The sequence below is a fragment of the Labrus bergylta genome, chromosome 22 (assembly GCF_963930695.1).
Source record: "Labrus bergylta chromosome 22, fLabBer1.1, whole genome shotgun sequence".
Lineage (NCBI taxonomy): Eukaryota > Metazoa > Chordata > Actinopteri > Labriformes > Labridae > Labrus > Labrus bergylta.
In genome coordinates this window covers 10,681,912-10,699,526 of record NC_089216.1, presented here as the reverse complement: position 1 = coordinate 10,699,526, position 17,615 = coordinate 10,681,912, and the positions used below count along the sequence as shown (strand labels likewise).

The window sequence follows — 17,615 nt, the reverse complement described above, 5'->3', positions numbered from 1 at the left end:
ACGTCCTCCCTTGTCCCTGTCTTTATGTTGTTGTTCTTATCACGATCATTCAGCTTCGTCAAGCTGTAAGTGTGAAGGCTTGATGTTGTCTTCCATCCATTTGCTCACGGCACTCAAGAGTTTCTCCCTCCTATCTTGTCTGGCTTCTCTTTTCTTCCCCCCCCCCCCTCTGTCTGAAAATGCCTGTGGGCTTTAATTGTTCAAATGCTCCCGCCGACGAACTTCCTGCCTTATCACTTATTTATTGGATTTGCTGTCCCGTATATTTCCCCTCAAAGATAAACTGGAAGAGAAGTGCGGGCTTTCATCATCCCAAAGGAAACTCAGAGATTTAAAAGAATTCAGGAAAACATTGGTTCTAATAAATAATTCCCACCTGATTGCGTGCATTCGAGTAAAATCACTTGAAGACACGGAGGTGCACATGAGCGTGACAATTTTTAAAAGCTCAGACAGTGTGGGAGAGAAAATGACTTCTCACTTCAAATGGATGAAACAAAAACACATTGAGATAATGGGGAAGGAATGAAGTATTGTGGTAAGGTTCGGCCTTAAAGTGGTTAGCATTTTTTTTTTTTTACTTTCAAAGATACTTCTTCTTCTCTGTACGTCAAGGAGCCAGACAAGCAGAAAATTTAATTTTTAAATGGTTAACCTCAATTTTCTAGCAGAGCCAATTGAGGTTAACTGTGTTTTTGAATTCAATTCACTACAAGCCATGAAGGATTTAAAGTTAGGTAACAGAGCGTGCACCTACAATACCTTTTAAGCTGTAATCAAGCTCATCTAAGGAGATTTTATCTGGTAATAAAACTGAAATGAATAGTGACGCCTCCGAGACCATCAGTATGAAGCTGAAGAAAATTATTTCATGAAGTTGTTTTAATGTCTGACATCACAGCGTAGGGGTCATTACAAGTGATTAACTGCACACTGCATCCTTATCATTTAATTTACCATAACAAAGATTCTCGATGAGTGATACACTGTTAAAAAACAAGAGGATTGGTGAGCAGAGGGGCTAGAGTTAGTGTGCACACCATGTACTGAGGCTTAAGTCTTAGCGAGCGAGCAGCCCAGGTTAGGAGCCGACCTATATATATACCCACTGTCCTATCTCTGAATAAAAGGCATACATAGTCAAAAACAGAAAAAACAGGATGATTGGGGCGCAGATGGCCTAGCTGTTAGGTTGCATCCAGCGTACAGAGGCTTGTCTCCAGGCGGGCAACCCGGGTTTAAGTCCAGCCTGTGGCTCATTTCCAGTCTGCTGTTGCCCACTCTCTCCCCCAGTTTCCGACTCAATCCACTGTCCTATCGATAAAAGGCTTAAAGCCGAAAAAAAAACCCAACATCTTAGACATAAACAGGACAAATGTCCACAAGGGGCGCCGCAATCGAAACAAAGTGAAAGTTCCTCACAGGAGCTTTAAGAGCGCTGTTTATTCCACATGACTCAATTTTAGGTGATTACCTTTCATGACTCTAACACAGAAGATTCTAGATACAACTTGGCTTTTTGGAACGCCACAAAACCCCTGCAATACCTTAGAAATGTATTTTTTCTCGGGAGTAAATTTCACAATATGGCACCAGAATATTAACAACTTTTGCATCAACTTCACTTAAAACAGGGCAGCTGAAAGTTCTCCCTCAATGGTTCACTGAGCTTGACAGAAGCACACATCTAACCCCCTCACTAACGAGCCTTAAAAGATCTTTAAGAAACCATTTTGGGTCAGCAAACAGGAAATAACAAGTGTTCAGCAGAGCAAAATAACTATCTATGTTATTGTGGGAAATATTGATGTTCATGTATATAGCCATAGCGGTCTCTGGAGTTAATTCAAAATGGAGAAAGGCAGTGCGCCCTACTCAAACAAACTTGCCATTATCCAAGCACTAGTCATTGGAAAGGCCCACAAAGAAACCTGAATCTGAGATGTTCTTAAAAAAAAAATGCCCCAAACATTATAAATGTAAAAAAAAAATATGAATCATTTGAAAGACCTAGTGAAAATGCACCGTGAGATATTCTCCTGTTGCATCAGCCGAAGCAGAGGCATCTCAAGAGTTTCAAACTGTCATGTTTAATGCATGCTCTCTTAGCCCGGACTGTGTGATTTGTAAGGATGCTGGATGAGGTGACCTTGCTGTGTAGGAATTTGGGCTTTATCAGACTCAGACATTATGTCCTGTATTAACAGCGCAGTGTCCTCATTAGGACAATTAGTGAAAACACAGTTTCCAAATGCATGCTCTCTTTATTTTGCATCAAATTAGTCCGATTGTGTCCTCATCATCTTCATGATGCTTATTTCCTTCAGCTGTCATTAAACTCAAATCAGAGAAGCTGTGATCGTCATTGGGCGGCTGCGGGGAAAGCTCACCTCTGAAAGCACTTTCCTCTCGTCCAGGTTCCAAAGGAGAACTTGCTGGGTGTTAATCAGCTGCTGTGGAGTGAGGGAGCAGCTGACATTTTGAAATGCCTCCTTTTCAGCTTGGCTGCTAAATTGGACATACTGATCCAGATCTGTCCCCTCACACAGGATGCTCCTCAGGCTGCCTGGCCGTGGGATTCCCGTCATCTGAAAAAAGAAAAAAAAAAAAAAAACAACAACAACTCTGGTAGAAGTAGACGAACAAGAGAACTTTGCATTGATTTATTCATGTACTGTGTCGTCTGTGTTGTCGTGCAGGCAGATGTTATGCAAAAATCACATTTCAAAATCAGAAGTTTTCATCAAAATTATTTTTCTGACACACAGTGCTGTTAATATGCAAAAACACTGACAGTGTCACTTGTCTCAGCAGTAATACCGTGCGGTATGAATGGCAGTAGCAGTAGCAGAGGCAGTAGAATGGCTCATAACTTCCTTTTTTTTAGGAAACTTACTTTCAGGGCACAGAGCTGAGTGTGCAACCATTAGAACGCCTCAGACACTGTGGGGATCTTTTAATCAGTGCACATTGTATTTAAGCATCCTTGTCAATGTCAGTGAAGCATAATTATCATCTCGCAGCTCATCTGATATCACTCGGTACATACAGCAGTATCAGTGGGGAAACATTCAGAGACAAGACAGCCTTATTGCAAGTTCATTTACTTCCAAATTACCTGCTGAAGACAGCTTCAAACAGCTCAAATACTTTGGTTTGCTTTGATTAACACTGTCAAGACAAAGAGTCCCACAGGCACGTCTTGGCCAGGACATTTTATTCTTAAATGTTCAAGGACAACACTCTTTGAAATTAAATTAAACATTTCAATTCCATTCATTTATAGGAGAAGGTGGCAAAGCAGGCAGAGACTGTTTTTGCAGCTTTTAAAATGCAAGCGGTGTTGAGAAATGATACTCACTTGGTTTAGTTTTATCTGTGCATTCATGAGGCTTCTGACCACTTCTGGCGGCACGGACAAATTCTCGTCCAGGTGATTGGAGAAAGTCTCCTTGTCTCTGAGGATAGTCCTCAGGATCATTGGTTGAGCTTAAACATAAAGATCGGAAATTAGTGCAAAGCAAAGACAGCCAACCTGACAACATGAAATGCAGTGTATAGCAGTTTTCTCCTGCAAACAGAAAACTCAAGTCTTAACTTGAGTTAAGTTTAAGCTTCCTTACTTGCTCTATGCATGCATTTCACATTTTGCAGCCAAATCTCAAGCCTTTCTTTCCCTGTCCCCATTCTTTGTCTATCCTCCTGCATTTCTACCCTCCTGTTCACAAATGAGGAATGGGTGCATGGAGAAAAACATGTGAGAAGTAGGGTCGTTTGGCCTAGTGGACACCTACGCCGACCACGGAGAGAGCCTGTCGTGTAACTAATAGGACAGCAGCTCTTCTGCTGTTGGTCTAACGAAGCACCAGAGAATTTATTCTGTTGTTGAAAGGACAACGTTAAAGATGAAGTCCCTGTCTTCAAGATCACTGTTGTGCAGCTGCTGATGTCAAAATAAACCCTTTCCTTCCTTGTTTTTTTCACTTTTCAACCAGAAACATGAAATGCAGACTTGTTGATTCGGTTTTTAATGTGAGTGTAAATTATCCCTTTTAGATGACAGCCGCAATTAAATCCTTTAATGATGCAAATGAGGGTTGAACACTTGAGTTGCATGTGTGTGTGTGTGTGTGTGTGCGTGAGAGGGGAATATTTGTTTGCTAAACATGTAGCAGATTATTAAACAACCATATTCACATATTTAGCTGCCCACAGTCAGTCTGCTTTTTAAAAGGGACATCTTTAAAAACCAATTGACATCGCTGGATCCTCACATACTGTGTCGTGTGCTTGTGAGAAGATGAAGGGGGTTATGCAATTTAATTAGAGCATTTAGGCCTTCAATGAATGCAATACATGCAAGTAGGTCGATTAAGGGGATGAGAGGATGGAATGACATATGCTGAGTTAACCAAGAATCACTTAAGATAAATGTTTGGTAATTATGAATTATTCCTAAGGGATGTAACAATACATCCAACTCGCGAACACAATGCGATCCTATACAAAACGATGTGATATAAACACCGTGGGCTCTTCATGATTATTTCGCAATGTTGGGCAATCAGCTTGCAATACACAATGAATGGGCTGCCGTGTTCGTACGTCTATTTAGCTGCTGACGTAAGGGACTTGATGAAGTCAGACAAGAGAGGCCAAAAGCAGATATGGATCGCAAATTTTTTTATCTTGCATCTTAACGAATACATGCATCATGTATTCCTGGTCTTTGAGTCAAATGTGCAACTTGATGCAGAGCTCAAACACTGATTCCTCCTAAAAACATGTTTTTATTCCTCTCTTTTGCAGGACGATCAAGGGGGTCGGATGTGGTCATATTACAGGGGTGTAGAACATGTTGCTTGTAGAACACTTTCGCCTTTCTGATTGAAGTGACCATCGGAGTCTTTTAATCAACTCTGGGTAATAACAAAAAAGGGACAACACAATCGCCTTTGCCATCCCAGTCTTTTGATACCACTCCATTCCCCATTCTTGTCAATGACCTTTCGCGTTCTCTTCTCTGACAGAGAATGCCGTTAATTATGCCCGGGCTTAGATCATTGATGGATTTAATCTTGTACTTTACAAGCCAGCGACCCCAAAATGCAAATGGACCAACATGAAGAACCCCCCCCCTCCTCTTCCCCCTTTGTCTTTTTGCAAATTAGGTGGCGTATGAAAATCTGAATATCATCAGGCTAAATGAGCCTAATGCAAAGCAGCAAGTTATCAAGACAAACGATCTGTCACACTGCATGGCAAATTGCATCATAAATAATGGCGCCATTGTTTTTGAGGGATAAAGGGGAATAACAAATCCTCCAAGTTGTCATCCACATGAAGGGGATACTTTCCTTGATGGAGAGTACTTAATAAAGACATAGCAGAGGGATTGTTGTTGAGGATCACTATTGCATATACCAATTATATCTGGAGCCATTACTCAGAAGCAGTCACACATTTCCTTCAAAAAAGACAGATCTGTAGTTTGACCTTGTTGCTTTACAGGGATTGTGTGTGAAAATGACATGGAAAATAAAGGGCTGTTTGAGGTAAGTGTCTCAAAATTGAGGTGTTTGTATTCTCTAACCATTGCCAGGGTCGGACTGTGACAGGACTGAAGACCACTGTTCAATGTCATCCGCCAGCAGCTGAGCCTTACTGAGAATCGACCCGTTCACCACGAGGGTTTGCAGCTCTATTAACATCCCTGCAACTCTGGTTCACCAAAAAGACAAAAAAAAAAAGAAGCTCATTATTCCTTTTAAAATGTAAATTCCATGAAGATATTCAGTTACATTCCCATGTATAACCTTAGAAGACAGTGGAGGAAACATCCCAGTACTCACATGGAGTTGTGGAAGTTGTTGACTTGGCCCGGTGTCTCCCCGGGCGTTGGATAGTTCAAACAGGGATTGTTGATGTTACATATCATCCCTTGAAGCCAGGGCAGCACGCCAGCCGATGGCATGGCTTTATTTGGGTAGTGGCCTGAAGGAATAGGGATGAGCGCATACAGTTTGTTTTTACTTGGCTGCAGTGCTAACACATTGTTGTTTGGAGGTATAGATGCACAGCAGAGGTTAGCAACTTGCCGAATCGTTACACTTCCTCAACATTTTGACAGAAAGATAAGCCTTGAGGAATGACAGAACACATTACACCTTAGCAGTTGTTCTACAGGTGTTTGAAATGAATTCCAAAAAGGTTGTCAAAATGTTTTGATGCATCCATACTTTCTGCCAAATGCTACTGAATACTTTTTTAAAAGGTATCAAAAAGCAATGAAGCTTTAAAAAAAAAACCTACCGCTCTTAAGTCATATTTTAGAGAGAGCACTGTCCAAACTGCAAAAATACATTGGCAACTTTTCTGTACTGAAACGTTGCTCATGTATTATTGCCATTTAGACATTGTGCAGGACTCTGCAGGCCATTTCTATTCATTAAAAACAAGAAATGACCCAGTATTACCCAGGACTTTTAAATGTGTATCAAAACAGGTCTTAATATTATTTGATTTTGACAAGTATGATATTTAGGTTTAAAATCCTGACAACCCTAGCTTGTACTTACATTGGCCTTTGTAAATTGGGTTGTTGGTGGTGCGCACCCACACCAGAATGAAGAAGAGAAACAGAGGCCATATCACTTCAACGACCAGACGCACCTGCACAGGGGATAAATCAGGTTTATTTTAATAATTTGTTTGTGGAATACATGTGTATTACTTTCATAATTTGCATGGTGTTTCACGTATGAAATGTATATCTAGTCAAAGATCTGACTTGTAGGTAGATTTATCACCATCTCAAACAGAAACCTCTGAGGTGTTCCTGTTGTGATACTGTTTATGATGGACTAAAGAACCTAATAGATCTGTGTTTCTCTGTGTGTGTGTGTGTGTGTGTGTGTGTAGATCATGCAATAGTCCACATTTTCTTTTTAGACTTACTACTAGTCTGGCTCTCACAGGAGTGGAATATCAACCTCTATTTGAGACTTCCTAGCCAAAGCCATCACATACTCCTTATCCCTTCTCACCACGTTTAATCCCCTTCTGGATGAAGAGCACCAACCACCTTCTTCGCTTTAATATACAACTACTTTATTACCTGACAGCAAGAAGCACCCCTTGTGACATGCCTGCCTTTTATTTTAACCTCAGGGAATGGGTGCAGAGAGAAACGTACGGAGCACAAATGGATCACCTCAAGGCTTTCCTTGTTCACAAGGAATGTTCTCATATTCTTCCCCTGTCAGTGTGCCGTGAGGGATGTTCTAGAGACAAAGTATCAGGACCTTGGGGTTTGGAGGTTATTTCTGAATCACCTAAGGTTACAGCAGGTTCAAGAAACACACCTACAAGCTTATTTTTACTACTGCTTTCAACATATGTGCAGTGTCGTTATGTATAATTCACAGGAAAGTGCACCTCTGAAAGCAGAAGGACTAGTAACATTTGTTCAACAGGAGACTTCATCATCCTTGAAGTGGAGGAAGTTTTATCCACCAACGGTAGCTTACAGTGAGATATTACAATGCTGCAGCTCATTCTCCTTTGACTCTTCCAACCCCACACTTTATGCCATGTAGGATTTTACGCATCCCTTGGCACACCATCGCTCAACAACCCCACGAGCCCTCTCTGCTAACCTCAGCTGACCCCGTCCGCCTGCACACTCATCCCTCCAAACATGTGTGGGGGAGCGCCCTGTTTAGAGCAGCCACAGATATGTTCAGACAGAGTATCTTATGGCTCATATTAACTGAAATAATAAGAGAAGACATTAATACTGAAGTCGTTGTCTTCATAATTAACCTAGAGGGCAGGCAGAGGCGAAGTTAATACAATAATAGCAAGAAAAAATATGTCACAAGGGTAAAGCACATCTTATTTGATTCAGTTGGGTATATATGCAGAGACTGGTTTTTTAGTTTTATAATTTTTTCAAAAAAAATCCCATTGCATTTATTTCAAAGAAACCAGATAGAATTTAGAATTCTGTTCCTTAATTCCCTCCAGTGTGCGCGTCAGTGAGGATGTAGCTCTGCTGAGAGGATGAATTATCATAATGTATTCCACAGAAAAAAAGGCATAGAGAGTGGAACACAGAGATCACGGGGACTTTCTCGATGTCTGGCTCCCCAGGCGTTCGCCATCGGACACTGCCGTCTTTGTGAACAGATAATCTCCTCCTATGAAATTATGTGAAATACTGGACCATAAAATCAGTTTCATGCCTGTTATAAAACCTTAAAATGCTTGGTGAGGCATTCGTATAATTGGTCATTAACCTCCACAAGCCCTCCAGAAGCACCATTGTCCTTGCTAACTCCCACCGGTTTTGTCTAATAACGATATTTCATGTTGACTTTCACCAAATATCACACATTCCACGCACAAAACTGCCACTGTCCACTTGCATATTCCAGGGAACAAGCGGGGCCAATATTTTTTCCTCACACAAACAGATACCACTCTGATCCTTCTGCTGGTTGATCAAATTAAGAACGGGAATGTTTCTAAGATTCAAATTTGAACAACTGCAAATTACTTTGCCTTGAGTTATTCCAGGGAAGTATGAACTTTGATGAAAGCTGTTTTTTTTTTTTTTTGCAAGGATCTCTTTTGTTCTACTCACGCAACAGAGACACTGCTGTTTCTGGAACCCCTAAAAAAAACAAGTGGGTGGATGTGGCTGCTATTATCACTGTGAGGGTATACATCAGAGGAAACACACTGCAGTCCTTTGTTACATCTATATCTGTCTCTGAAATGACTCATATGGCTAACTAGATTCCATGACAGTTCGTTCTGACCCTTGAGATGCCGTCGCAACACAGGGTGGAACTGTTATCTTCCCTGCGGCACGTGACCTCATGGCCACAACAAGTTATAAATTCCATCATATATGTCATTGGCCAATCATGTTCAGGCTTTTGTCTGTTATAAGAATGAGAACGTAATGAGAGCAAAGGGCCACTGGCTGAGGGACTTTAGCCTCCACAGCAGTTAAAATGTTAAAACAGGTTTTCTAAATCGATGTTGTTTTATGTGGTTTGCACACACTAAATTTTGAAATATAAAAAGATTTAAATTTGGGCTTTTTTTGCCTTCGACTAATGTCACATACTATGGGGATATATCCGTCACATGTAGGTTGCCAACGGGATTTCCAATGTCTTCATGTGCACAAATGAAGAGTTTCCCATTGAGATAATTTGTGTTTATTTCTACAGGTAACAAACAATTCAGATATGTCAGGAAACTAACTTCTCAAAGCATTTTTTTTTTTTTTTTTTTTTTTTAAATGAATTGAATTGTAAGTTTGTGTGAAGGTAGTGTCACTTGAATAACATCATAAGTGTAAGCACTGAACGCAGTCCAACTGTTTGAAAGCAGGTGGAGCATCAGCTTAAGTCTAACTCTTGACAGTAGTCTAGGGGCAAAGATCGCTTAAGCGCACTTAAAAAAAAAGTTTGACGTAAATTGATGTATTTGTTGTTTAAGTTGGATGGTTAAGAATTTCTAACTTTTGTGGACTGCACTCAAAGTTTTGTGAAGCACTGCCGAGGACAGGAAGTGATAGCAAGTTTGTAAGAAGAGCCAGAAAGAGCGTTTGCCCTTCAGACAAAGCATTCAACATTCGTCACTCCCTATCCCCTTCTATTAGGCCGCAGACTGCCTTTGTTAGAAGTAAAATACAGGCAATGTGACAAAAAGTGCACAAGAGATAGATCTCTAAAAATTGAAGGTGACACTTCAAATTGGTCAGCATTAAGCTAAGATTGTTCTTGTTCTCTAGTGGGAGAGTTGAGAGCAGCTCACCGGTATTTCTATAGGAGACGGTTTTCATTGTAAATCCCTCCTATTATCTACACCCCCCCCCCACACCATGAATAACTTACTTGCCCTTGATAAAACAACCCTGGGACCATATCCTCGTTTTCTCTCCTTTGCTGACCAATTTGGGCAGATCTACGCTGATTTGTGAGAGGAGGGGTTCGTGAGCACAAGTGTACCTTTTGTCTCTTCCGGAGAGTGAAGTTCTTCCACAGGAGCAGAGTGAACTGCGTCAGGAGACCCATTACAGCTTATCCTGGCAATATCCTGCCAAAGCGTAGCTATGGCAACTGGCCCACTTAATAAACCCTGGAGGGAATAAAAGGCAGAGTTTGGTTTTAATACAGAGGAGCAATGCATCTTGGGGGAGTGCCACTAATCATTCACTTCCCCCGGCCTTGGGGCTTATGGTGCAGCACCTGTTCTAAGAATTATTATCACCTGCACTCAGCACATCTCAGGATGGGGCAATGTGTGAGCACGGGGAGGTTACGCAGCTCGGATCCAGAGGTAGAATCTTTATTCATGTGGTTGTTTTACTTAATGTACTGCATATAAAGCTATTAGCACAAGCCAAAATCTCTTTTCTTTCCTCTGAAAGGGGGATGAGGCAATGTAAACTGTGCTCCTTGTCTCATTAACCACCACTGTGCTACAAATTCTCCACCAATTAATGAATCCCTTTTTTTTTGGAGCAGGGTAATGCCAAAGACAAAAACTTAACAGGCAACTGCTTCACCTTTTTATGCACCAAAGATTGCTGTAAAATATTTATCGGAAGTTCTATCAACCACTGAACACTGATTACACAGATGATAAAGAAGTGGCTCTGAATGGCATTCTTACCCTGCTACAAGTGTGACCTTTATTAAAGACTGCACAACTGACAGTCTCTCTTTTGATGATAGTTCATTCCATGCCTCTATTCATTACTACAACAAAGTTAGAAATGTTAATTAAATACTTTAAGGGCTTTTAAAGGCTACAAAGCATTCAAAAAATAAACTAGCTGTCAATACAGGAATGCAACAAGCAGTGTAACCTAGCTGTGTTTAAAACATGTTGTAAAGCATGCCCACTGATATTCTGCAGAGAATCCAGAGATTACAGGAGGTGAACAAGGCGGGGCAGGTGAGGATAGAGATGGGCTTTTTAGCCCAAGGCTAGTCCTGACAAATGTGCCACCTATTAACGCTCCATTTCCTCTTTCTGTACTGGTTCCATCTTCCCTCTGTGTGTTTACATTATTTACTGCTTACTTCATGGATGTTTTATTTACTGCCATGGGAAAGTTGAGTCTCCCATGCTAACAAATGGCTAAATAAGCACTCTAATCTATAGCACTATATTGGTTTGGATGAATAAGACCACTGGTTTGTTTTTTTTGCAATACCAATAATATTGAATAATGCAACAACTGCTGTTGTCAAAATAATCAAAATGTACTATGTTTTGTTAAATAGAACACAGGTTGGCACAGGATGTGAGGCGTACAATCATCTCATCTCCTCGTTGATTGAGGTTCACAATAAATTGCAATTTCATCATGATCACAATACATTAAATTCACTTTACACGCATCCCAATGTGTCGAATGAATGTGTAATTTTAACCTTTGGCTGTAGGCCTGGGCATGATGGCCAAACTTTTTAAAACCGTTTTAATGGCGTCAGATGAAGCTCAAGCTAGCGTTGTGTTACCCTCGGATTTATTGGTACCAACTTACTGGTGAAGAACATAAAAATGTTCTTGAATTTGTTTTGGATTCAGGAGGGATACGTTGCCCTTCATTGTGTAAAACATGAAGAAGAGCATATAGGCACAGAAACTGAGTTATAGCTAATATGAACAGTCAAATCACACTCTATACAGCTATCTTAGTTATTTTACTTTTGAGCAATGCAATCCCTATACCTCACCTACTCCTGGACCTACTCTCCAATGGTCTTTCTTAATAATAATTTATACTTTATTAATCGGTTTTATACTCTGTTTAATGAACATAAAAACACACATAGGCTGAAATACACATACATGCAGAAACACATTAATGGAGAGATGTCAGAGTGAGTGGGCTGCCAACAGCGAGCGCTCCAGAGCAGTTTTGGTGTTCAGTGCCATGCTCAAGGGCGTCTCGGCAGTGGTCAGGCACCTCTGCAGCTACCAGGCCAATTTCCAGACTTGGTCTGTGCCAGGACTTGAACATGCGACCCTCTGGTTCCCAACCCAAGTCCCTACAGACTGAGCTACTGCCTGAAGGGTACTTCACTCATTACTTACTCTAGCTTTCATCCCCTGACTTTCTTAGTAAAAACTTGGGAGGAGATGGTGGTTATGGGAGTGTACAATCGTAAAATGACCCGGGCAGAGCACAAATAGAGGCCTTGTGTACGCATGACCACTCGGCTCCATCAGTGCTTGTATAATTGAGTATGTACTTCATTCACTTGCACGGCTCTCAAGTCTCGTCTTTTGAAAAATGTAATGCGTAAAAAAAAAGAAGGACAGCTTGGTACCACCTCCACTCTGAAATCCCATCAAGCATGAAGGGTAAACAACATCTCCTAGAAAGTGCTCAAGCCATACGTCTGAAATGTACGCGAGAAGTTGTGCGTACAAAAGAGATGTGTATGCTTAAAGATAGTGTGTGTGTGTATGTGTGTGTGGGCGAGTTTTGTGGAAAAGCCCATCTCGAGGACTCTTTTTCAATTCAACATCAAAAGAAGTGATAACAAGTAACAAGAGAGAGGGTATGATTGTGATTTGCATTGCAGCCGCAGTCCTCCAGAGAGAAAAAAAAAACAAACATGCAGTGTGAAGACTGTTTTCCAGATCATCATTTTAATCTATGACTAGTAGAAGCACAGAGAATAATTCAAATCGGTTTTTTTGGTTGTTGTTTTTTTTTTTTTTTGCAACTTTTTGGGATTGTTTTTCTCAAGACTGTGGCCACTAGGCACTGGCATCAGCATTTCATTGTGTCATTAGTTGCAATGAAAGTCCCATGAGAGCACAGAGGAAGGGAGAAAATGTAGAAAAAAGGAAAGTATTGAGAGAATATAAGAGTTGATGCATGCTGTGGACTCAGGGACCAGTGAGAGCAGAGTGCATTATTTCGGCCGCTTGGATGATCGAAAGAGTAAACAGATATTTGTCATGGAGCATGGGAGCACAGGACGACAGAGAATGCTGGCGATATCTGTTAAGAGGAGGGGGGGGCACTACAGCCCTCTGAAGGGTATAATGGTCCCTGTGCTCCTTCATCCAATCTGTCTTTCCAACTCAATCTCTATTATGAGCTCCCCTTAAGCCTGGCTGCAGCAGGAGCTCCTACCACAGACTGGGAGAATATAGGCTCAAGGCCGTGCTTATCTATTGCTATCTTTGTTTTAATTACAGGTAGGACGTTATGACGAAGCTAAACACAATCCACAATGGATGGTAATTTTAGTTATCTTCTGCATGCCCATTTTTCTTATTTAATTGTTGTGCAATTTGCAACATGCATAGAAGTTAGAAAAGTTCCCGTGATCAGTCAAACTTTGTTGAACAGCTGCTCCCTATCTCACTGCTGCAGCCACTTCTACTATTGAATTCAAAAGGACAAAGTTAGTGTATTAATACATTTCAGGGCCTTAGGTCCATTTTTGTCTCGGGGGGGGAAATCCTCCACTTAATCCTTCACATAGGAGGAGATGTTTTAACTTAAGAGATTTGCCTTTTTTTCTGACACTTAAACTTACTTTGATAAGTTTCATCTGGTGAGGAAACAGACTGAAATGAATACTGATGCCTCTATGTGACCGACAAATGCAAACGAGACTATCGGATGTTGATTATTTCTGTATTTGTATTTTAATCATTGTCATGACTGCCAATGGATCAATGTCAGACTAAGATTTTACAATTTTGACAGAAAAGATTCACAGTGAGCGACAGACTTTTAGTCTGTGAGGTAGACACAATGCAGTCCATCGCCTCCGGTATTCACTGCACACCTGCCAATGTGCATTTGTGTATTTACGAGCGCTGGTACATAAATGATCCAGCCTGATGCGGCATTTCTGACCAGTCTGTCTTGTGCTCAACTGTGCAACCTGTTTGACATACAAATGCACTATAAACTGAATTGTAAATGTATGAATTCATGCAGGATTTTCCCACTATTGTGAGAGACAGACTTGCAGGAACTGAATATTTTGTGCGCAATTCCATCAATCCTGTGCTGAACTTGAGGCCCTGCAATTAAATACAGTAAATCAGAAGAATGCAAACTTCAAACAAATGCTGTCAAATAATACGCTTTATCTGTACCTATATAAAGAATATATTTTCACAGTGATTAAGAATGCATTTCTCTTTTAATAACACGTCCTATCAAAAAATATGCGTTAAATATGACAAACTCAGCCCAACAGGTTTTAAAGCTGTCTTTGAAAAGTTGTCTGCTCCTGGCTTACCTCTTTACAGAGGACTGGAGGTTACATTTAAGGAGGTTACAAATGCTGACCTACTTTCATGGCTGAAGAAAATATGTAAACAGCCATAGAAACTTTTCAGACCCCTCAATAATCCAATTCCTCTGTGTGTTCACTTGATATGTTCCACCACAAAAAAAAACATTTCTGAAATGTAGCTCAATGCACAGCTTCTGCTAATGTGAGCGAGTGAATCACAGCGCACTGGCTCTGAACATGCAAATCTGTGCATCTGTTTCTTCAATTCAAGACTGGTGATCTACAGTTTTGTTTAGCACACCTGTATCAGTGCATTGCCACTGCATTGTTTTTTTTTTTTTTTGCATTGCTTACATTTCCATTGGCTGCTACAGTTGAAGCAATGCAGCCACAAATTCAGTTGCAGCTTTTTCGCAAGTTCCAGCCACAATCTGCTGGGTTTCATAGTCACAACATCTGCAGGCTTTCTACAGCATCCACTGCACTATCTACAGCCATTGGTACTGTGGCGTACAGCTGACTTATTCTGGCTATCAGCACCCTGCTCTCCCTGGGGCCCCCTTTCTGGCCTGTCCCTGTGCCAGCTCTGCCAAGCTGATAGGAAAGAGTTTATTGACCCAAAGACGGATCTTGATTATCTTTTTAGACCCTCTCACACTGAATTCTCGGCAATTTAAGTACATTAAGTTTCTCTGGACTACACTCCTGAGTCTTAAGAGGAAGTTCATTTCATACCTCAGCCTTCTTCAGACTTTCTTCTTGTTTTCTTGTTTCTCGTTTGCTCAGACTTATTTACCTGCTACCCTGACAGCGCAGTACAACTAAAGGTACTTATTTGGCTGTTCAACTAGATTATGCTGCATCACTGCGGTGTCAGCGGCACCTGCACTTGTTGCAGTGGTGTCAGTTTTATGGATAACAATGAAGGATTCAATTTAGGCAGTTTGCGTTCAGAATCTGTGTTGCTTTATGATAGAATATCATTTGAATAATAATGAGTCTATAACATGAAGATTCATCAGGTTGATTGGTCCCAAAAGCTTTATCACAAATGGAAGTTACTTGTGTGATTTAAAGCCTTAAATGTGCACTTAGTATGAGAGTGTTTATGCAATAAAGGCCATATACTGTAGCACAGACCTAAAACCTGATTAAAGTCAGATAGTCCTAAATTAGCAAGGCAAGCATTTGAATTTCTCTTGAAACGGCTGTGCTATTTAATCCAGCAAAAATGAATACGTCAAATTTAAAAGAAAGCAAAGAAATAATGTTTGCCGTTTAACGCAGCCACCAGCACGATGTGAGAACATTTAAAAACCAATACAGTGACCATAGCTGCTGGGAGGCTGGGCCTGTTTGACATTTAGGGTGGCATAATATTTGTTACCAAAGTGTGTCAGGAAGTCAATTCTAAAATATTCTTTTAAACACCTTTAAAAAAAAAAAACATTTATATCTTCACTAGGTAAGAAACAAGCAAATAAAAGACAGCAAGTGCAAGGCATATAAAACAAAAATGGAAATAAAAAAGGAGATTTCATGGGTACTTTATGTTCTTAAAAATCTGTGTTTCTACTGTGTGAGAGTTTTAAATACTTCTTTACATCTCAGAGGCTTTAAACCTGTGATATTGGCACCTGTCAGAGAGATATCACATATATTAAGTCGGTCATTACAGGTAATTAGTTTTAGAGAAGCGATATTTCTCAGCCTCTTGTTTCAGTGCTTCCTGGGGCAACCTGTCAATCTTTTTTAGCAGCTAATTACTCATTCATTAGAAACAAATGAAAATGATAGTAAAAAAAAAAAAAAAAAGATAGGCCAAATTGCTCGCACTTAATCAGTCATTAAGACATGTCATTCAAGAAGAAACTTTTTTTTTTCTTCTCACATACAGTATACAGTACAGAGGGAAGCCACGTGAGACACAGACTTGTAAAAAGGTAATCATTAGCTTTGGGGAAAATGTTGCTGCACAGAGGCTAAAGTTCAGCCTTTCCACTCTGACTCAACAAACAAGCCGGGAGAATATGAGCGTTCAAACTTCCTGATCAATAACTATAGACAGAAACCAAACAAACAAGTTTTTAATTTTCCTCTGTTATTATGTAAAAAAAAAAGGTGTCCATTAAAGTCGTATTTTTCCTTATCAGCTATTTTATTTCCAGAGACTAATTCATTAAACACTTCCAAATAAGAGAAGCCGTTTTTAGGCTGCTCTTTTTTTATTTTTTTAAATCCGTCTGACTAGACAGAGGAAAACAAGAGACTAGTGTGTGGATACCCAAGGCAGGTCCAGGGCCTGAGTTAGCCCTGGGAGTATGGAGCAAGCTACAACAATAACAACAACAACAACAGAAGAAGAAGAAAGACAGCATCACAGCAGGCCTGGCTACAAAAACACATGTCCTTTCGGAGGAAACTACCGATGACTGTCAAAAAACAACCTACCTCTGAGATGTTTGCTCCTCACCCATCAGCACATCGTCAGGCCTAAAGATGGATTGGGACAGTTTTAACTCGCAGCCTTTATGAGTCAGGCAAAACAGTGAGCTTTAACAATCTCTTCCTCCTCTCTCTCTCTCTCTCTCTCTCTCTGTCACGCACACGTGCACACACACACACACACACACACACAAACAGTCCCTGCCTCCCTCTTATGGTTGCTATCTCCTTTTACCTAGAGTCATAAAGTATGCAAATGACCTCTGCTGAGCCTGTCGCAGTGACTGTAGCCACAGTAATACCGCAGCCGGGGACGCACACAGGTGGTGTACATTACACAGCATGTTCCCTTAAGCTTGGCCCTGTAGCAGGACGCATATGTCTGCTTCTTGTAGTCCTGTCTCAGTCACCCGAGGAGGCGAGGGAGGTGAAGAAAGAGCACTGCCCTACATTTGGCTGGCCTTGTTTTTGCGGTGTGATTTTCTTTTTTTTTTGTCTCGCTGGGTAGTTTTGGAGTAAACTTTGTTTGCAGTCGCCAGTTGAATTAGCGCAAATTATTCATGAGCTAATTAGTCTTGAAGCTTACCTTTCTTGCTTAGCGTGGTGTTAACTAGAGAGGTTAGGGACCAGATGGGATCATGGGAAGATTATTTATTTACTATGAGACATAGCCTATCTTAAAATGTTGACAAACTAAATGTGTCACATGGGGTAAGTGTGGTGTCAGTGGGGTTTTATTTGGGACCATATAATTTGGTAACAAAGGGGTTAAAAGTTTATTATGTGAGGTGATAAAGAATAATACCACAGGTGCAGCGGGATATTTAATTATGTAAATGAGGTGGGTGTTTAGACAGGAAGTAC

General features: G+C 40.7%; 1 protein-coding gene across 1 annotated transcript in view; it reads right to left on the bottom strand.

Annotated features, from left to right (window-relative positions):
- LOC109993387 (phospholipid-transporting ATPase ABCA1) overlaps window positions 1-16,885 on the bottom strand; it is a 149,627-nt gene extending 132,742 nt beyond the window's left edge. Inside the window, exons 1-7 of the mRNA XM_065950220.1 lie at window positions 16,758-16,885; window positions 10,029-10,158; window positions 6,579-6,672; window positions 5,853-5,994; window positions 5,594-5,721; window positions 3,362-3,489; window positions 2,391-2,588 (exon numbers count right to left, since the gene is read on the bottom strand). Of these exons, the coding sequence (XP_065806292.1) occupies window positions 2,391-2,588; window positions 3,362-3,489; window positions 5,594-5,721; window positions 5,853-5,994; window positions 6,579-6,672; window positions 10,029-10,094 (756 nt within the window). The 5' untranslated portion in view covers window positions 10,095-10,158; window positions 16,758-16,885. The remainder of the gene's footprint in view (window positions 1-2,390; window positions 2,589-3,361; window positions 3,490-5,593; window positions 5,722-5,852; window positions 5,995-6,578; window positions 6,673-10,028; window positions 10,159-16,757) is intronic.
- Window positions 16,886-17,615: the final 730 nt, after the last annotated feature.